This window comes from Gymnogyps californianus, chromosome 1 (assembly GCF_018139145.2).
Source record: "Gymnogyps californianus isolate 813 chromosome 1, ASM1813914v2, whole genome shotgun sequence".
In the NCBI taxonomy this organism is placed as follows: domain Eukaryota; kingdom Metazoa; phylum Chordata; class Aves; order Accipitriformes; family Cathartidae; genus Gymnogyps; species Gymnogyps californianus.
Window position 1 is genome coordinate 2,349,756 of NC_059471.1, and position 21,476 is coordinate 2,371,231.

The 21,476-nt window shown below is 46.0% G+C and overlaps 1 protein-coding gene across 2 annotated transcripts in view; it reads left to right on the forward strand.

Annotated features, from left to right (window-relative positions):
* The window catches only part of GDPD5 (glycerophosphodiester phosphodiesterase domain containing 5), a 173,997-nt gene that overhangs the window by 114,587 nt on the left and 37,934 nt on the right, over positions 1-21,476 (forward strand). For both annotated transcript variants that reach the window (XM_050913564.1, XM_050913572.1), the window contains exons 3-6: positions 10,819-10,922; positions 16,996-17,089; positions 17,763-17,822; positions 21,118-21,216. In XM_050913564.1, the coding sequence (XP_050769521.1) occupies positions 10,819-10,922; positions 16,996-17,089; positions 17,763-17,822; positions 21,118-21,216 (357 nt within the window). The remainder of the gene's footprint in view (positions 1-10,818; positions 10,923-16,995; positions 17,090-17,762; positions 17,823-21,117; positions 21,217-21,476) is intronic.

A 21,476-nucleotide genomic window follows, 5' to 3' on the forward strand; every position in this document is an offset into this window, starting at 1 on the left:
CTGACTGATGCACTGTGGAGTCCTGCAGACTGCCGCCTGCTCTCTTGGATTCACGAGTCTTAAATCCAACAGAGAGATGAAAGCCTGATCCCTCTGCAGCCTCTTTAAGGTGAGGGAATTGAAGCCCAGGCGCCTTGATTCTGTTCCTGATGTACGTAGGGTCTGGTAGGTCAACATCTGCTAGTTAAGTATATTGATTTACTCACTTAAATACTTCAAATCCTTGGAGTGCAAGGTACTTTCCCTTTTATTATACCCGTCTGCAATACGAGATTCAGCTATTGGATGTACTTTTGGCAGTGAAGGCTGATTGCATCCTGGGCTGTAATAATGACAGTGCAGCCAGCAACTTGAGGGATGTGGGTTTTCCTCTCTACTGACGCTTGAGAGACCACATCTGAGCACTGAGTCTGGTTTGGGGCTCCCTAAAACCCAGGCAGGCAATAACAGACAGAAGCGAGCCCAGTGGGGCCACCAAACTGGTTGGAGCTGGAGCCTGGGACATACGAGGAGAGGCTGAGAGCTAGGGTTGTGCAGCAGAAGAAGGGAAGCGGGGATCTTACTGCTCTCTGCAACTATCTAAGGAGTGGCTGTAGAGAAGATGATGGCTCTTGGCAAGAGGCAGGACACAAGCTGCATCAAGGGAAATTCCAGTTAGACAGTAGGAAAGCTTCTCCCAATGAGGGTGGTCAAACCCTGGAGCAGGACCCAGAGGAGGGTGGGAATTTCCATTCTTGGAGATATTCAGACCTTGCTGGGATGTTGCCCTGAGCAGCTTGACCTGAGATGGCCTTGCTTTGAGTTGGGAGTTCAGAGCAGAGCCTGCCAGAGGCCCCTTGCTGCCTCAGTTACTTTATGTTTAAATGTTTATTCGGGTCTGCATTTGACCTTTGACACTGTTGATCAGAGCTAACGAGCTCAAAATCGACTGGGATGGAAAACTGTTCACATTTACAGTACACAAGTCACTTTTAAGTGACTTATACATTCACATACCATGAGTTATTAATGGGATTTTGTAACTTCACTGTAGGAACTGAAGTATTGTGCACATTGACAAAATGCTCCAGCTGATATTTGTTCTTGTTTATCCTCAGTTCCTGGTTCTAATGGGCGCAGCTGGGAGATGTAGTCATCTTTCATCTTCAGAGATGATTTAATAACTTGTTTGAAGAAGATTTTCTTTTGTTTGTTAGAATGAGGTCCAATTGGGTAATCCGGAAATGAAGAATCATGCCGTCAATTTTTCTTTTGTATTCACTGGATAAATGTTAGCTCGCCTCCTTTCCGCTCTAAGCTAATACTGATAAATGCCTGCAGGAAATTGATTCTTGAAAATGTCAGAAAATAGCGTAGTGAAGACTCGTTAGTAAACTCTTCATTGTATCCGGGAGTGAATTTAAACGACCTGAAAACACGCTTGAGTAATGGTGGTGCTCCAATCTGACTCCAGCTCTTGTATTTGCTCTTGAGGTAGAGTGCAGTTATTTAGGGCTATGTGGCCTTGATAGGCCAACCTTCAACAAAATCCATTCATTTGCTGAAGGCAGATGCCTGGGCTGGCGGATATTTAGGGACACAAGGATGGTGAGCACTGCGGGAAGATAAAATACCTTTTCTGTCTTGCTGCATGTGCACGTTTGAGGGCCTGGTTGTATTGGATGTCTCTGTGAATGCTGTCTGAATGGAAGGCCTTCAGCACAGAGATTTACGGTGTCTTGTGGGAAAATGATAAATATCTTGTGGCGGGGAGATGGGTATGAGATTCATCCACAGGCCGCTTAGATGCTCTGGTTAATATAGCTTAGCTCTTCTGAAAGCTCTGCATTTAAACTGGTAGGTGCTTTCCTCTGGGGTGAAGGCTTGAATTGAAGAGGAGTGATAGGAGAAGGAGTGTTTAGATGTATAGTGATGGGGCCAAGAACAGAGGAGGGATGCAGGGAGACCTCCCCATAGCCCAAGGGAAGCCAGTGGGCATCTGGACATCCGATCTGTGTGGAGCTATGGAGAGGTACTAATGTAACTTGTTTGAAATTACTGCTTGCTCTAGTGGTTTTGATGTACTTCTAACAAGATTGAGTAACCCTGGTTTGCTCCTGGATGATATCCTCAGACTTGTAAGCAGATCTGACCAGGGTGTATTAAATCAACGAACAGTCTAAAATAGCTGTTGTCTAGAGATCCTAGTGCTGGCAGGGCAGAACTGATGTAGGATGGTTTTCTCCAACTATGGATGTGACCTGTGATGGGGAGAAGACTGAAGCCAACAGAGCATGGACCCAAGGTTGAGTTGCGTGCAAATAAAAAGCAAATGAGATTGGTGGCTAGGGTTACGATAGCAGGCTGGCATACGAGATGCTGAGATCTGTCCCTGTCACTTGCCCCTATCCTCAGCATGTCACATCACCCCTCCAGACTTCTGGGTTTTCCCCTTTGAGTTTTCCATATTGCCCAGTCTGCAGCTGCAGTTGTTCCAGTACCATGGCTGGATGGGTGGAACTGGAGAAAGATGCCCACGTTTGATTTTTTTCGTGTGTATGTGTGGTCAAATCCACGTGCTGTTGTTCTCTGTCTGCTTGTGCATGTCCTGACAGATGTGCTGCCAGGTTTTGGGAGGGCTCAGTCTCTCTCTGGTTTCCTCTGACCAGAAATTCCAGCCTCAAGCTCAGATGCCCCTCAGCAAGAAATTGCTTTAAAATATTGTATTTCCTGTGAACGGCTTCCGTTTTTCACAACTGGAATTTTTCTGACCAAAAAAAAAAGAAGGGGCGGAAGGCATTGTCAAAAAGCTTCTTCCTGCTCTAGCTTGATTTTTATTTACTTATTTAATTATTTTTAATGAATGAACAGGAGGTTTACTGTGTTCAGGAGACAGAGAATGGGTAGGGTCCGCCACGAAGACTGAAAGCCCTGAATTCCCAGAGGCACTCTGACTTGAACAAGAGCCCTCTTCACGTCGGATGACTGGCAATTCCAGAAACTGGTCTGTCCCTCCGATCGCTCCTTCATTTCTAGCTGGGGAGCGCAGGCACATCTACCACCTCGCGTGGCACGCCGTGGTCCTGGCTCAAATGCTGGTATTTGCAGAGATGCTGGAGGGAGCAGACTGAAAGTTGAGACTGTTTAGCACCCCTTGTACACGAAGTTATCGTGCAAATCCTCTCCGGTCATGGGGACTGGAGGTGCAACGTATTTCTATTAATGTCGGCGGAAAGAGGCCCACGGGTTGGTTGGTGGGGAGATATTCACACGATCTAGTTGAGGGTGTTGAAAGTGAGATGGCTTCAGAGGCTCTTTATATAGCCAGCGAAGAGGGCCAGCTTCCTCCAGAGCAAATTTAGATCATTTAATTGAAACCTTTGTTTGGAGCAAACCTCTGGTTAACTGTACATGGAGACCACTATAGCCTTATGTATGTGTAGATAATAGTTCTTGTCCAGGGTAGCTATAGATAAATACACTTGCTATTTTTCAGTGTGGAGTGATTTCCTTCCACATTTTTTCAGTAGCTGGTTATATTTATTAGAAACAGGATTAATGTCTCCGATCACAGAAACCTCTGACCAGAACACAGATCCTATCAGCAGGTGAAATGGCAAAATAATTTTAACTAACTTGTTAGGTTGGATTACTCTGCACGATGTTTATTATAACTCAGTGTTAATGTGGAGAAGTGAGTCAGATGTTTTTATGGCTCTGGTTTGCACTGACTTTTTCCAAACATGGGACCATAGACCACTCAGTTCTTGGATTTGGAAAGCCAACTATTTTAAGGTTGAAAAATATGTGTTTAAAAGGAGGAAGGGGATCTCTGAACAGTTTTGGCAGAATAAACCTCGGTTCTGCTCGAAGTAGCAATGAGACAAGGAGGGAGTCCGCTCTGCCAGTAACACTTAACGATGAGTGATTTCCTGGTGCAGTGTGAAATATAAATTAACAGCCAAGAGGAATGCAGAATTGAAAGGGAACTCAGTTTATCCACTTTTCTGAAATAATGAATCTAGCAATAAAAGATTTTCGCTTCAAAGCCAGAGTGCAGGAAGTGAGTTGGAGTCTTTCTATTGATTTTTAGCAGGCTCGTCTGATCCTTTTTGCTGCCTTTCAGCCTCTCCACCATCACGCTATCTTTCTGGTTGGTAGCAAACGCTACCCGTCTTTCCTGTCTTTGCTCTTCAAATGAAGGTTGGGTCTTTACATAGTGGTCTGTGGTGAAGGGCGCTTTTTTTTTTCCCCTTGCTCTGTGGTTTAGGGTTTTTGGCTTCTCTTTGTAAACATTAGTGATCTTTCTTGATTTGAGGCCCTCCAGGCTAAGGGATCTTTAAGTCTGAAGGGAATCAATAGTTGTTTATTTTTCTTTTTTTTTTTTATTCATTTTGCTGTTTAAGCCCCTCTTTCAAAGAACTGTGTTTTTTATTGAATGTTGTTAAAAGACCAAGGCACCTGTAGAGCCAGCTCACTTGAATTGTGAATGCAGGTTTATTCTTGCCTCCTTTTAAGCCCCCTTATGCTCCCTGTGAAGGGTTTTCATGGGGTGTTGTGAAAAAGAAAATTATGGTACCCCACTTGCTGCACTCGTCTGACTTAACCTACTGTTTTGTGGAAGAAGTTTGTTTCCTCTGACTGGTCTCAGTGGTGGCTTAGTGTAAAGTTGTTAATGTTTTCTGGCTTCTAGTCTTTAAAAAAAAAAAAAATCTTTTAATCAGGAAAAGAAATCTGCTTTGTTGTGCATCTCCTCACTTCCAAGCAACCACAGCCTCACCCCTATATTTAAGGCCATTTAGGTGAAATCTTGCTCGCTGTGGTTTCAGCTGCTCTGGGAGAGCTTTGGGGACCTACTGCCACAGAGGGTTTGATGCGAGCATCGGTGCAATCCTCACAGTTGGATGTGAATCAAAAGGGGGACTGTAAAAAAAACCCATCTGTTTCCATCTGTGAGCTGCCATGATTAGCTATACTGGTATAAATTGGGGCGGGCTCGCAGCAGAATTACAGCAGTGGCATTTGACTTCCTTCACCGGAAAGCTTTAAGGGATGCACAAGTTGGAAGGGACCCAACTTCGCCCACGTCGTTTGATTGCTGGACCGTTGTTTGCTCTGAGCTAATCAGTGTAGGAATGGAGCCCTAATCCATCCAGCGCTGGCATTTCCTCTTACCCATTCACAGTTCAAAGCAGGCTTCTCTCTTTTCAGTTCATTTTGAAACTCTACGTCGCTTCTGGGTGCCAGAAAGGATGCTGGAGACAGTGGGTTTGCTTTAGAGGGTCTCCTGCAGTTTTATCCTAAGGCCAGGAGATGTAGGTGCATCTTAAGGATGCAAGTCCTGCTGCTCGCTTGGGATGAGCAAGGTCTCCAGCAACCATGGCAGGTGGAGGAGGGCATTTCAGGGCTAGTGTCAACTGGGGTGACTCCAGCAACTTCAGCGAAGCAAACTGTTTATCCTCTGCTTCATCCATAGGCTGCCAGCAAATCAGCTGGCTCTAGCCTTGGCTTTTCTTGGCTTTAATGGAGCAGACCTTGAGCCAACAGCGTACTGTCCCTCCTGAAAATGCAGCCGCCTCCTCCAGCTGGGCGCAAAGAAAGAGCGAGGGGGGCAGCTTAGCTCATTGCACAGCCTTTCAGCGACCTTTGGGAATATACGTGGTAGTAAATAAGCAGTTTAATGTGGTCTCGCATGTTGTACCCCTCTGTTTTGCCTGCATGCCCCAGACAGGGCTTGGGACATACTTTCTGATAGACCCAGCTTAATTATAAAAATATTTAAATCTCAGGAGCAGGGGCATGTGTAAATGCAGTGATAGCCACTTCTGATCAATGGAGTCTCACCCTGGGTAATCTTGATTTTAAGATCTTAAATGTTCCTTCTCTGTGCTAAGTCCAAATCACACTCTATTTAGATCCCGATGCTGTGCTGATCTGCTTTTCGGGAAGATAATGGGCAATTTGGTGATCTAAAGGCTGGATAAGGGTTCATCAAGTAAATTATCAAATGGCCATGGTTCCGCCTTCTCTAGAATGGCACGGCGTTCAGTTGTGTTCACCCCATAATTCAGCAGGGAGTAGCTGTGGCAGACAAATGTGCGTTAGCTCTGCACATGGCTAGTTTTGGCAGAGGATCACTTTCTAGTGACAGCCAGGGAACCTCCTCTAAAGAAACTTTTTAAAAAGCATGGATTTGTTGGTTGAAGAATTTCTTTGGTTTACCAATGGTATCACACTAAGAGATGTCTTCCAGCATCTGTGCGATCAGCTAGAGTGTAGAAATGGGTGAGAAATCTCATCGCTTCTAATATAGTTTGACTAAATTGAAATAGTCCTTGTAGGAGGGGTAGGTGGGAGTGTGTATGTAGATGAACTTCATAATATCTCCTACAGATCTTACAGGAAATAAAACAATCTTCCTGAGTCTCTCTGCTTTCCTGCACCACCGGTGCCAGGTGGTAAATAATGTCGTGACCTTCGTCTCGGTTGGGGAGTTGCAGCAAAAGAGGCCGGCGCGGACTTCAGTTAGCCAAAACTAATCCCCAAATTGGAAAATCTCTTCCGTGCTCTGTGATATGAATTTCAGGGCTGTTTCAAACAAGTAAGACTAAGACTTGCAGCACAAGAGCAGGTCAAATGCACGAGCCAACTTCACAGTGGAATCACAAACTGACTCTGTGGCAAATTCTTTTAATTTGTTGTTTTTGCCATCATCCCTTGCTTTGGAGTTGGTTATGCTCCCATCTGACATAGGGTGGGGAATGGGGATGCACAAAAGTGGTGGAGAATGTGGATGAAATGCTGATTTTTTTCTTCGTTTGGGTTTTTTTAAGGATTCTGTGATTTTAAAAAAAAACTTAAAAAAAAATCACTGACAAACTGCAACTTGGTCACATGTCTCAGTCTTCATTTGTTTCCTTTTGGGGCTCTTCTGATTATGGCTGTAGATACTCTTGGAGTAAAAAAATCTTACTCCCATTGCTAGAAGCGGCCCCACGATAGACCTGAGATCACAAGCATAGCGGTATGTGTAAGATGCCTGTTTTTGAAAGTGCTTCTGCGGTGCAAAATCTTCATCCTGTGCCTGACCCTTTTAAATATTCTCACTTCAGAGTCACTTTTCTTGTTTTAATTGATACTCTCTCCATCCTTCTTTTGGGCTGTGGCCATCTCAGTGGATGTGCTCTGCAAAGACTTCGTCCGTGTACTGGTTGGCTTTTTTTGAGATTAACCGAGCGCATGGTACATGGCCAGAGAGGACGTTTAGCTGGAGGAGAAAGATGGCTCTTCATTTATTGCTTTCCTTTAAAATTAAATGTTGGTATAATGAGGTTAATACTGTTTTGTGCCATTCTGTAAGACATCATGGCTACGTCTGCATTAGCGAGTAGTGTGGCCCAAGAGAAGAGGTTTGTGGAATGAGATGCTCGGTGCCAAGATCCTGACATCTATGGTCCAAGCGTTTTGGAGGTGGTGGTGTGGTCACTTCGGACTAGCTCTAATCTGGTCCTGTGGACTGAGTTGCCCATTGGTAGTTGAGGTGCATTGGGTTCACCTCTGGGAACCTGGAGCACATCTTCTGGTTTAGCTTCACCCCAAAGCCCTTTAGTGATGTGAACCAGAGCACAGAAAGCAGGACAGAATGGTGAACTACTTCCAAAATGCATCCTGATAGGAATGAAGATGCTAATGCAGATGTGCTCGGTCAGGTTCATTTGCAGGACAATACTGAATGCTGTGTGAGCTGAGCATGTTTAAGCTTAGCGCAAGTAATTAGTAACTAGTGAGCATGTCCATCTTATCCCAGTGTGAAGAGGGAGAAACTGAAAGAGAAGGGGGAAAGGGAAGGTTTTCTAGAACGGCCAAAAATGTCAGTGCTGACATTCTTATAAAAATCTCATGGAGCTGAAAATACGGATGTTTTTTCAAGCACCTTCAAACTTTCTAGTGGTTCTGCCTGAGTTTCTGTAGGTGAAGTGGCACTGTTTCCTCCACCTACTTGTGGCTGTGATTGAGTGATCGGGGTGTCATGATTTTAAGTCTTTATTTTTGGCAGTAGAGGCTCGAAGCTGTTGCACGTTGCAGATTTCACCTTGCTTTAAAGCATGTGGGAGCTTGCAAAGTAGGGGCCTGTAAAGCTCTTCTGATGAGGGGCTGTTGGAGGGAGGTTGTGCAGGACCTGGGCTAAATCCAATATATTGTGCATGTCGGTCAGATTCACATAGGTTCAGATTCTGGTTCAGTTCGTGCCGAATAGCATCAGTTGGTGCTGGGAAGATGTTCCCTGTTCTTCTGAAAGCCCACCCAGAACTGTGCTTGAACTCACTGAAGTATATCAACCCTTGAAGAATTCGACTGAGTTTTCACAAAATCAGCCAGGCAAATATATCTGGCAAGTGCACCATCAAGGACAGACCAAAAATAGCTTTTGGAGAGCTTGACACAAGCTATGCTACTTGCATGGAAATGAGGGGAAAAAAAAAAAATATATAAAAAACCCCTCAAAACATGTTCTGAAATGTTTTCCTTGCCTTGTTTATCAAATCAGTGTCATCCAGTGCACGAATACTGGCCAAGCTTATCCCGTAATGACCTTTAAAGAGCTGGAGGATTTTTTTTTTGGTAGCAATGTTGGTCCTCAGCACTTGAGATACTTTAAACCTCACTTGCCTTGCAAAAACCTGTCCAGTTAACCGATTCAGCAGTGTTGCTGATAGGTGCATGGAGGTGTTAGACCCAAACGGAGAGGAAAAAAACAGCAAACAATAGGGAAAGTGAAGTTTGAAAGCTTGGAGGCTGGAAGGCATCCAGGAGAAAATAGTCATAGCCTGCTGAAAGGGTTAGCAATCGCTTCCTCCTGGGGAATGTTGGTGGGATGGAGTGAAGGTGTGAGCGGGTTCTGGTTTGAGTGTTTATATAATCCAGATGTTCAATGGGTGGATTTTAATCTGTAACTTCTAGGTTGGAAAGGGTTGGCTTGGCTGGGCAGCGGTGGTCGGTGTGGAGGAGGTTCGTCGTGGAGAGACGTTGCAGCCTTGCTGCTGCGTTTGGGACTGGGGAAGGCTGGTGTTGGCTATGGAGCTGACACAGATGCTGTGGCTGGCATCCTGCTACCAAAGGTGGGGTGTCTGGGGGGAAAACCCCCGTTCCAGCCTCAGTGCTTTCCCTCCAGGGAAGCTCACCTGTGCGTATATTTTCCTCTGTGCATGAGGTGGAGAGATTATAGTCTCTAAGCTCATGGCGGAGCAGTTTGGCCCTGTGAATGTACTCAGTAGTTGCACTGTAGAAGTCCTTTTGTACCTCCTTCTGGTCCCTTTTGCCCCATTTATCTGGAACACCAAGCCCCTCATGGGACTTAGGTGCCTGCTGCTACTGAGGTTTGCTAGAAGTTGGCTAACCAACTTGAGCTGAGTTTTAACCGTAACCCCAGCCAAGAATTGGGAATTTGTAGCAGAAAACATCATTTTTGGCGTAGCAAAAATTAAATAATTCCAACCTTTTTTATTGCTTTCTTTTTCTTTTGGCACTTTTACTAAGATGAAGCATGCAAGGAAGAGCTGTATCACAAGACTGGTATCCAGGGTGATGCATGATGAAAAATAGTCAATACACAGTTAAGTAAATAGCTTCAGCCCTCAAGATGGAAAGGGAAGGCAAAGAATAGTAGTGTTTCGTATATCACCAAAACAGTGTTTATATTGGTTACATTGTTTTGCATAATTGAAAAGCCATGAGACAGTTCACTAGAGAAAAGGGCATTTTCAAAAGAGATTAATGTTGTGCTCGGGGTCTAGAGGAAATTATAGTAGTAGAGTGGCTCATACACTTTTTCAGTTTTCATCCCTTCTTGCTCATTCTGGGAAGAGAAGATTCATTTGAATATTTTCCATAAAGAATTTATTTCAGTGTTTTGTTCCAAACAGACTGGATGCTAGTTGAAACAGAAACACGTGTGGACTATTTAATGCTTACAGAGTAAAACCAACAAGGAGCATGTGGAAATGGTGCTGGTTAGGGACAGTTTTCTTGCAACACTGTTCTCTTCATGGATGTCCTTGTGGTTTAGGATTTTACCCATGCTATTGGAGCGGGGCACTCAACAGATGTTTTAGGGATTTTTTTTTTGGGGGGGGGATGACATGACACAACGAGGGTGGGTATGTGGAATATTATTTGAAACATTCATCAAAACTGAATGTCAGTGCAAATCTCTTTCATCCAATGTTGGTGTGGTCTCTCCTCCTGCCGTATTATTTGCAAAACACTTGCATATGTGGTGGCGGTGGGAATAAATATTGCGGATGGCTGGTTTGGCTCTGCAGGATCTGAGTGCCCTGGGGGAAGGAGTAAGGGTTCATATGTCTGTGTAGTAGTAGCATCCCTAACCTGCTGCGTAGTCTTTGCCATGTAATAACTACTCGGTCATTAAGGTTGAACCCAAGGGAGAGTAAGATGCCAAGTCGCATCTCTCACAGGTGAATGGAAAAGTTAATTAAACAATTGCCTCAAAAAGAACCCAAACAAACAAAAACACCCCAACAAAACAAAAAAAAAAGCTCTGTATCCCAAAATGCTCCATCATTCCACATGCCCTGAGAGCTGGAGAAATGCTGTCCCAGCCCTATATAAGACAGATCTACATAAGTGACCCCTCTGCCCAGAGCTGGGGACCCAGGGTGCATCTCCCACCTCCCCCAGGGGAGAAAGGTCTTAAATCTGCCCTTGGAAATGTCGAGTTACTCCATCCAACCTCAACAGCTTCTAGATGAGATGTGGGACAGGATGGGGTACTGGCCCTGAAACGGGATAGTATTGACACTGACTTCTTTCCATCCACAGTGGGAGCGCCTCTGGTTCCTCATCCTCACCTCGTCCTTCTTCCTGACCCTGGTCTGGTTTTACTTCTGGTGGGAAGTTCACAATGACTACAATGAAATCAACTGGTGAGTAGAGTTTGCCCGTTGCGGAAGGGCAAACCCTTAACAAATTTGGCTGCCATCATATGCCTCTAAGAGCTGTTTCATGCTGCGTTGCGTGCATTTGGGTCCTTCAGATGGACTTGTTAATGACAGCAAAGGGAAAGTGAGGTCAGAAGTGAGACTGAAGGAGAGCTTCTTCTGCCTCTCTTCACTGATAGATGTAATGTGTCCTCACTTCTCCATTGCGTGGCTGTAACGGAGCTTGGGGTAGGTGTGCTCCCTGATGAAGAGTGTGCGAAAACAAAGATGGTGCTGAAATCATGTGGAAGCTTTTTGGTTGGGTTGTTTGTTTGTTTGTTTCTATGATTGGCTGGTTTTGGAAGCGGCTGAGCAATTTGGCTGCAACTTTCCACAAAATATAAATGACAAAAATTCAGCCTGAAGCAGACATGGGTGTGGAAAATTTTGCAAAGTTGGAAGGAGCTGAAAACAAGCTTTCCAGTGGGATGTGCTGGGGAGTTTAGGGTGTTGCCAGCTCCCTGCAGTGCTGGAAATCATTCTCCCTTTTACTATCTTAGCAGCATCTTAACATTTTGACGGTACCTTGGGCTCTTCTAACCAAAGTGCTTTCACATCGTCGTCTTGTCAAAGATAATACGTAAACTGTATTTTAAAACACAGTGGGTAGTTGATCCCTTAAATAACCTGCTTTAGATGCTGAAGTTGTGTGAGGGAGAGTGTTTACTAACTTAATGATGTGAGCTGTCTCCTCCCAGGAGTGTGGTTTTTCTCTTTGCTCAGACCCACACTCTGAGAACTGAAACCATCACCATTGCTCTTGATTATTTATAATACTAGCGTGAAAAAAAAGCCTTTTTTTTTTTTAAAGGGTATTTTGAAACTCCTCTTTCTTTCAGTTTATACCTTCAGTAAAGGATGTGAACACTCCTAGTCGCTCCAGTGCAAAGCCAAATCTGTCTTAGCTCAAAGTTGAGAAAGGGCTAAAAAAAAAAAAATCATGCAGAGATGAAGCGAAGCCCTGGGAACGCTGTGAATGGGCATTGCAGCCACGGTGCTGCAAAGTATTTGGGTTCCCAAATATTCGTGCAGGAATGGGAGGAGATCTGCAGGTCTGCTCTGGATGCAAGAGGTATTTGGGCTTTAAAATGCCTACACATGTCACCTGCAGACCAAAGCCCCTTCTCCTGCCATGCAACCCCGTGTGCGCAGGGTGCTAGAAGCACTTCTGGATTGACAGCACTGGAAAAGCAAGCCCTCTTGTGCACGACAGTCACGGAAAAGGCTCTCTGGATGCGAAATAGCAGGGCTACATCTGTTCAAGCGTTGCCATTCAGTGCTTAAAATGGGTCAGTGCTTTGTGTGTGTGCTGTAATTAGATCCCTGCTCCACGCACTGGCACCAGAGGTTGAGGACAACAGCAGGGTTTCTGAAAAACAGCCTGAAATGCTGCGGAAAGGCTGGGACGGAGGATGATGACATGGGGTGAGGTTTTGATTACAGCCATACTGGTTCCAGGCAGAGAGGAAACATTTTCCACTGGGTCCATTCAGGCTGAGCCTGGCCCTCTTCCCTCCAGCGCAGATGCGTGGGCTCCGTTAAAACAGAGCAGTTTTCAGGCAGACTGTGTGTAAAGGAGATGAAAGCATCATTTTGGTCCCAACAGGGCTGTGAGCCTGTTGCTGATGAGGTACAGTGGGGTCCTGGCTCTTAGAAACACCATCTTTGCTGTTCCTCAGTGGCTATCACTTCTGGGCTGTATCTGTGGACGAGGTTTCTTTGATACTTGTTCCTGTTGCCTTCCTCTCTGCTCCACTGATTTATTTGCAAGCAGTGACCTCTCTGACTAGAGGAAGGGCTCTTTGGGGCAAATGCCATCTCTGCACAGGACCTAGCACACCGAGCTACTGGCAGGGGCTCCCTGGAGACACTGGGACAAAGAATTGCTGTCACATTGGTGTGATGAGCTGCTGAGCTTGTTCCTGCCCTCCAAAGCTCATCCTCGTGAGCTCTCCTTCCTCACGTCACGTGCAGGCAAGTACACTGAGCTTCTTTGACCTGTCCCACCACAGCAGGTGAAGAAGCACTGGAGGCATCTGTCTAACCAGCCCCTCAAAGGAGTACTACTGCCAGCAGTAGACAAGGTTGACTGAAGTCTTCAGACCCCAAGGATGAAGACTTCCCCTCTCTCTGGGACTTGTTCCAGCACTGCACCACCCTCTGTGAGGAGAAGATTTTCCAACCCAAACCTCTAAGGGCCATTTCCCCTTGTGACAGTGTCTGCCACTCTTGAAGAGTTTGATTTCATCGTCTTCATAACTGTCGGACAGCATAGGCAGCATAGGATCATCTCATAGCCTCGTCTCTGTGAGACTAAACAAGCCCAGCTTCCTCAAGCTTTCCTAGTAAGCTATGTTCCCCAGGTGCCTCACCATCTTGGTTTGGTAGTTCCGCATTGGACCCCCTACACATCCTCCTTGAACTGGGAGGCCCAAACCAGGGTACTGTGGTGCCGGTGCCACCTCACCAGTGCTGAGCAGAACGGAGAGCAACTTCCCTTGGTCTGCTGGTGACACTTCTCTGAAAGCCACCCAGTATGTGGCTTGACTTATTCACAGTGGAGGTACCCTGTTGGCTCATTCAACCTTATGTCCTCCATAACCCCAGGTCCTTCTCGGCAGGGTTATTAGCATGCTAATGTAAAGCCTCATTATTCTAGCTGAAACTGCAATGTGCTGCAATACCTCTCTTCTGTGTTCTTTTGGTTAAAATAGTACTTGAAGCCTGGATTCATGAAGATGTTCTTCGTTTCTTAACCCAGGGATGCAGAGCATTGCTAAATGCTGCTGAGCAGCTGCCAGAGGTGACTTAAAGAGGTAGCAGAAACCTACAGACGAGCGTAGCAAATGCTGCCTGCGGTTCAGGCAGCACGTTTTGGGGTCCAGCAGTGGATGCACCTATCTCTGTAAAACCAAACTGACCTAATTAAATTGTGGCAGTGATAGGGTTTACCTACATAAAGATGGGAATTTGGCCTTTAAACTTGTAAAGACTTAAGGGACTATTCTGGGATTGAGATGAGCTTTAGAAAGACAAGGCAAAATTATAGCCCGGCCTGTATTGCTGCAGCCTTTTAACCTTATTCTGCGAGGCTGAATCTGCAATGAAGTCCTTGTCAGTGAAAGGGCTTTGCGCCTCTTGAATTTCAGTAAATATTTTTTTTAATTTATTGCTGCGGGCATTTCCCTTTTTGGTGTTTACACTGAATTGCATTATACTTCATATCTCCAGTGTGCAAGTTATGTACTGCAACAGAAAACTCAACGTTGGTTAATGAAGGATGTGGGAGAAGCTGTAATTTGTGAACCTGGCTGTGTTCCCTCTGGAGCAGGACTATAAATGCAAGTCTGTGTAGCAAATTTTTTCTTCCTTAGTTCTGGAGAAGGCTCATCTAGTTCATAACTACCATGGAAACAGCATTTTAAAACAGTCATTTTCACATCAAGTGAAGACCTGACGCTATCAGAGGGCCACTTGAAGGGACATCAGAGCAAAAACTTAAATGCACTGAAGCTGAGCTGAGGAAGCTCTTGGTGGCACGAGCAAAGACTTCAGAGGAGCCCTCTTTTCTTTCTTCCCTCTTTTTTTACTAACAACATGTCTGAATCCTTCCAGATCCCTTGTGTTATGGCTCTTCGAATCCCTAAGCAGAACCTGGACATGGGTCATGTTTGAGCCCAAGGATTTGCTCTCCAGATCCTACGTGGGAGCTTTACTCCTGGAGAGAATAGATGGGGCAATTGCCAGACCAGAGTTTGTGGCTGATGAATGATGCTGGATTTGAGTGGTAGGGAGGAGGTTGAGTCTTTGCCCTGCTTGCATGCAGCATTTATGTCTGTTGTAACCAAAAAAAAGCAACAAAACACCTGGGTGCTTGCCTTGGCCAGTTCATTGAATGAGCTGATGATTAGGGCTGAGGAAGGCTAGTGGGACCATTCAACCTGAGCCCCACATTGTCAGATGTTGGAGAAGTCTACTTTGTTGTGGGATCCTTTGATACAGTGAGGTCTGTCTCAACTCAGCCTTCTGGAATCTCTGCTCAGGTATGTCCTGAACCTGGGTGCTCCTCTTCAGCGGGACTCAGTCCTGAGATTGGCAGGTCAGGATGGGCTTCATGTGGTCCTTGTGTGCAGAGGGGCACAGGAGATTGCAGCAGCCAGGCGCTGCTCCAGAGCTCGTGTTTCTGCTGGGCGTGTGTGAGCAGTACTGCTGCATCATCCGCCCCATAACCGTCTTGTCCTTGCTGTACCAGAGGATCTGCATGGAGATAAAGTTAACCCCAATCCAAGTCAACCTAGCGATGTTTTTTTTTTTTTTTTCTAAAAATCCAGCACAAAAAGTTTTAATCCAGGTCAAGCTTGAACTCTCAGAAGCTCCAGGAAGGGTTCTGGGATTTGTCTGCCTCTTTTCCTGGTGTGGTGGGGCCTGGGTGCCCTTTTGCATTTCTGGCCAGGGAAGGTAGTGGACTGAGTCTATCTTGTGTCTTGCTGTGGTTTCGCTGTAATGTGCTTTAATGACTGGCGAATCCAACTCTAGGACAGTTTTACTGGGAAGCGTATTGCTATTTAAATGCAAATTTGACATTTGAGACCCACTGCTAGGCACAAGGGACAGCGTCTCTTACCATGCTGCTGCTGGGAATAATGGTCTGCTTCGCCTGGTGCTCCTGTTCATAAAGCTTTCGTTGCCCATTGCCTTTATGAAAGCGATGAGGAGAGGCAGGATGCTGAGCTGAATCTGCCCTCTGAAATACAGGGGTGGTAAACCTGATAACTGAGAGTGAGGAGGATACCTGGATAAATAGAGGAGAGGAGGGAAGAAAATCAGCTTCAGCAGGAGGCTGAAGCCTACCTCTTTGCCTGTTGGTTGGAGAGGTAGTGGGGGAAGAGCACTGCAATCCCAAAAGCTAAGGCAGGGAATGAACGTGGGTTTCTCTGTTCCTAGAGCAGCACTGTGACCACTAGGCTATAGGAAAAACATTTTGGCTTCTGTGCTTTTGTGCTGCTAAGCCTTGACGAGGCGGCAACTGTTCTGCATGTGTGCAGGGCAACTGGGGAATTCACTGGTGAGTGGTGGCCTAGAGGAACCAAAGAAGCTGGGTTGAAGGTACGTGCTTTGGAGATACACCTGTAGGATGTCATCTATACCTCAGTACTGCTCTAACCTTGCTTCAGTCCCTGCTCTGATCGTCCAGTGCATGAGGACATTGCTGCTGCCTCTTGCCAAGGTTGGATCACAGAGCCGTTGAATGGCCCATCTCTTACTTAGAGCTTTAAGGTAAACAGAAGGACGAGGGCAAGGGAACCCACTGAGCCAAAAAACCCCACAGGCATCCTTCAGGCTGGGCAGATGAACCCTTCAGTAGGTTGAAGATGAGAAGGTCAGAAGGAGGCAGTTCCTCTAGTCAGCCCCATTTTGGGAAGTCCTGAGCCCAACTCCTGACAGTCTCCACTCTTGCAGGACTGGACCTTCTCTACAGTCTGTTGGAATAAGAGACTGTCTCTGATAGGTACAGGAGAGCCAATTTCATCAGCTCGTCCCTCTGCAAAGAGTCTGCACCTTGAGTATATAGCACAGCTATGCAGAGCAACATTAATTTTCTTCCCCTGTCCTTAATACTATCTCTGTATTGTATTTATTGGTCTATGAGCACATGGGACAGCATTGGATCTATTGTTTAGGGAAACACCACCACATATGGGGATACTTTTCCCTTGTTTGTAGGGAATATTTTTCTGAAAACTCAAGTTCTAGTCCTGTATGATTTTTTCCCCCCCAAAGTAACTTTGTTGCTGTGTTTGACATAATTGTTGGATTCTTCTTTGCAGAGTTAATTTCCCATGGGGCATCAAAACACAAACACTGGATTTTTGTGTCAGTGACTTGTTCTTTTTGCTGCCTATCTCTCGTCTGTACAGTGGGAAAGGAAAGACCCATTTTCTAAAGTTTTGTCTAATCCTAGCGAAGTTGCTATGGTGTTGAATCTCTTCTTAATCTGTACTTCACACTTATCTTTCAGGTTTTTATATAACCGAATGGGATATTGGAGTGACTGGTCCATTCCAATACTTGTGACAACTGCTGCTGGCTTTACGTACATTACAGTGTTATTGGTGAGTAGAATAAAATGCCATTTCCTAGAGGCTTGTGCGTTTGTTTTAAAAAGGGCATGAACTTCTCAGTCCACCTACGAGTTGAGCAATTTTCCTTTCAGAAGTGATTTCTCTCTCCCTCCCTCTCTTAGCCTTAAGTTGCCTAAAATAAATAGAAAGTGAAAAATGCATGGTCTTTGACCTCAGATGATCAACAGCAAAGACAGAAACCTAGATACTGGTGGTGCCGTTGGCCTGAGGAGAAATACAGCTCTTGTTCCCCTTAGTATGGCCCAGTTTCCACTTTGGTGTATCTGCCAGTCAGAAGTGCGAGTTGTTTCCCCTCATCCCAGGGTGCTGGGACCTTCAAGGTGATGTCCATTCAGGTAGCATGCCGGTACCTGGCCCCATGTAGGCACTGCTTCCTGCAGTCCCAGGAGCTGTGCACCCATGGGCCAGACTCTCAACTCCCCGCCTCTTGGAGGTCAAAGTCTTTCCCTTCACATCCTTGGCTTTGGAGAGGATCTGTTTGTACGACTGAGCTAGGTGGTGTCTGCTGGACCATCCTCACGCCAGCCCTGCTTTCTGCCCTCGCCTGTTTGGTTATCTTTTTGGATGGTGATGTGTTCCTGCATGTTCAAACACTTAAAGGTTGTGATGTGCCTATGACTGACTCTTGATTTCTTCCTCCCAGATACTAGCACTATGTCACATCGCTGTGGGACAGCAAATGAACCTGCACTGGCTTCACAAGGTAAATGGCTCTTCTCAGATTGGAATTGAGCAGGATCTCAATAAAACAGGAGTCTAAGGAGCAGGTGGTGTATGTGGCACTCAGTCATGGTCTTTTTGGGAAGAGCATAAATTGTAGATGTCTGTGGTGCAAGCGTCCTCATCTCAGAGGACTGAGCAAACTGCACAGTAGGGCCGGTCAAAGCCTGGGGACGAAGACTTTGGTGAAATGCTTTGGGGTCCCTGCTGACAGAGGGCCCGCTTCTGGGGATTGAGAAACAGCGGGTCATTAAGCAGCCTGACTTTAGGCTCGGCTCAGCGTGGTACTCCACTATGAACCTCTCTGGTGCTCCTTTCTGTGCTGAACCCAGCCCTGGAGGAGGGGCTGAGCAGATGTGAAGCTGTTCAGGATGTGCTTGGAGGAACTGACTGGAAAAGCCTTGGGAGAAGATGTAGGTGTTAAAACTGGGGGTGCGCAATGTGCAGGTTGTGGTTTGCTGGAACCCAGGGAGGTCCTGATGTGTATGTAAAGCAGTTTGAAAAATTGCTGTGAAGTGTAAGAGAAGATGCAGATCTGGTGTTTGGAGCGCAGAAGGGGAGAGGAAGGGTATGTAGCAAGCTGCGGGGAGAGACAGTGCCAAAGAAAATGGCTTGGCAGGATTCAATTGTAACTGGCAATCTGCTAATAGGTAATTAAGGGGGCAGTCCTGAATCTGCCGATACACAGCTCCTCCTGAAATTGGATGTTCTGCATGTGACAAGATCTTGCAGGATCAGAGCCTGAACAGATGTACCAGTCCCCAGGACAGGGAGAGCACAGACCTCCCCCCTCTTTTTTTTTTTTTTTTTTTTCTCCTAGAAACGATCAAAATTATACTTCCTCGGGAGGAGGGGATGCAATGCAAAGAGGGGGCGGGGACCGTCTGACTGCTACTGGAAAATAAATTGTCGATTCTTGAGTCTAACATATGTTTCTTCATTGGGGGAAATGGTATTTTTCAGACGCGCTCCAGGTGGCTGGTGGGTTTGGATGAGTAAGTCCAGAAGAGGAATGTGTTGGTGGAGATCAGTTAGTTCTTGCCTACAGAAACCCACCCTTCCTTCCCTTCTTCCAAAAAAGTCCACATTTCATCACAACTCAATGTGTTGCTCTGTCTCTCTCTTGCCTTCCCCACACCTCCCTCAGCTTTCTACGGAGGTTGAGATAAGAGACTGGAATAAGTTAATATTCTTCTCTGCAACCATGCTGAATTACCTTCAAATATAGATTAAAGCATGTGGGAAAGGCTGGTATGCGCAAACCGCACGATTCCTTCCAATTTTCTCCTGTAATCCTGCAAAAAGAGCTGCGGGTTGTAAGCCAAGTTGGCAATGCATGGGGGGAGGGTAAGAAGTGATAAACTGGAGCTGATGGGAGGAGGAAATGATGGAATGGAGATACACTTGTGTATCTGACACCTCTGTGCTGCACAGGGCAGCGACATCAAGGGGAATTAGGGCTGTACTGAAGAAATCTAGTTGACAAAGTCCTCTGCTGCTGCTGCTGCTGCATTTGGAGTTCAGTTTTGGGAGATATAAAACGGATGAAAAGTAGATTCAACCCGGGTTGTGTGCTGGTGTTACACTCTGGCAGGCGGCCCAGAGCTCTGACCACAGGATGGGGGAGCAGAATGACTACTGCATGCAAGGCCCCATGGCAAAGTGCAGTTGTCCACATGCATTGCTTTGTGCTTTTATTAGTTCAGAAGTCCTTAACGAGGAAATCTCTTGAAATAGTGTGGCTTGCCACTATAGGTCACTGAGGGCTGTCTTTTAAACAGGCAAGCAAACCCCATCCTTCCTTGGATGTGCAGAAATGGGTTGGTTAGGGTTAGCAAGTGGTTTGAATGCAGCCTTTTGGCTCAGGGATCCTCTTCAACCTGGGGCAGCTGGATCTCTTGGCCCCTTCTGCTGCCCCATGTGCTTTGTTCATGTTCCCCAAAAGCTGGAGGCTCAGGGTAAGCCACTGCTGTCCTACGGACACCTCTTGTGCTGTTGGCAGGTCTGTCTTGTGGGCATCTAGGAGAGGAACAGCAGGTGGGAACTGAGGATAAACTAGAAAGAGAATCCTGTCCTTAAGTACAAAAGTGATTTCTGTAAATGTTGGGAATGTGGGTTTTTCATTTGCGTGTCTAAGGTATTAAGAAAATCTGAAATTGGTCTAGAGAAGTCCTGTGCATCCTAGATGATCAATTCATTGCTATGTATCAGTTGGCCTTTTCTGTCCAAGTCTCCCACACAGATTTCAGATCTAGACAGTACATGAGATCGAGGCAAAGAGCAACAGCATCCTTTGAATCCGGCAGGCATCCGGAACAGCAGAGACTGAGATACCAGACAGAGCGGTGGAGAATGGGGAACTATTTTTTGATAGACAGCCCAGATTTTAGGTCTTTACAGCTGGAGTTATTTCTATGGCAGTTTTTGATGGTTTGAACTTTTTTGCCTTCAAAATGGAGGTGACATTTTCTTTTTGACTGCTCCACTCAGACTTCTGAGTGCTTCCACGTGGAGGGGGAGGGAGGCTGGGGGGAGGTGGCTGATGGACTGGGTCTTGGCCTGCTGTCTCAGTTCAGCCACTGTCTCATCCAGAGCCTCTTCTCAAGCCGCAATATCTGTTATAACTGCTCTGTCAACATGGCTTGGATGCTGACTGCACAGTTATTGCCATTTCAGACCCAGGTGAAGTCACATCCATGCACGAAGTTGTGCTTGAACCACCTCAAGATGATTGCTTAGTGATGGGGATGCACGCCTTGCTTGCACACGTGTTCACCCTTTACTCAAGTGCAATGTTCGTTGTCTGTTGGGTGTGTTCAAGGTTTATGTCTGCACAGAAGTGTTGGACAGTCAAGTTGAGCAAAGGCCGCCAACCTTCCGTAGCACTGGTGCATCACAGGCTGTTGCAGCAGGGCCAGGAGAGTCTGGGATCACCTCCTGAAGTTGCCTGGCGGAACCCAATCTCTATTTAAGCTGGTTTTGATCCAGTTTGTTGTCAAAGCAAATCACCTGATCTTTCCGTACCCTTGGCCACTGTGTGAAGAAAGTGAGAGATCATGAGATGTGCCCTCCTGGGACTATTTAGCCCAGTGTTATATCTCCAGTGGTGGAAAAGGGGAGGCAGCACGCAAGTCCAACCTCTTTCCTTGTGGGTCCTAAGGCTAGTTGTTTTAGGCCTTGTATTACGTACAAAAGTGTTCTCTCTCCATTTTCCAATCTGTAAAACTTATGTGATAATGATAGGCTCCAGTATGTAAATACTGTCATATTTGTTGCAGATTGGCCTGATGACGACCTTGATAACTACCGTGGTGACCATGTCATCAATAGCACAGCTTTGGGATGACGAATGGGAGATGGTATTTATTTCACTGCAAGTAAGTTGTCTGCAAGGATGCTTCTCTGGGTGGGGAAAGGGGCCAGTGCAGCTACGTGTCATGGACTTTGTGTCTTTCTCCTGTATAAAACCCTGTCTTGATGTTTGTCACTCCCAATATTGAAATCTTGGCAATGAGAACATTGGCAGCAAAACTCCCGTGGAGTCCTGAAGACCGCTGTATCACTCTGTCTCCGTCTCCTGGGCTCTTTCCTTTAAACTCAAACCAGGGTTTGGCTGCAGAGTTTGAGGTGGAAAATA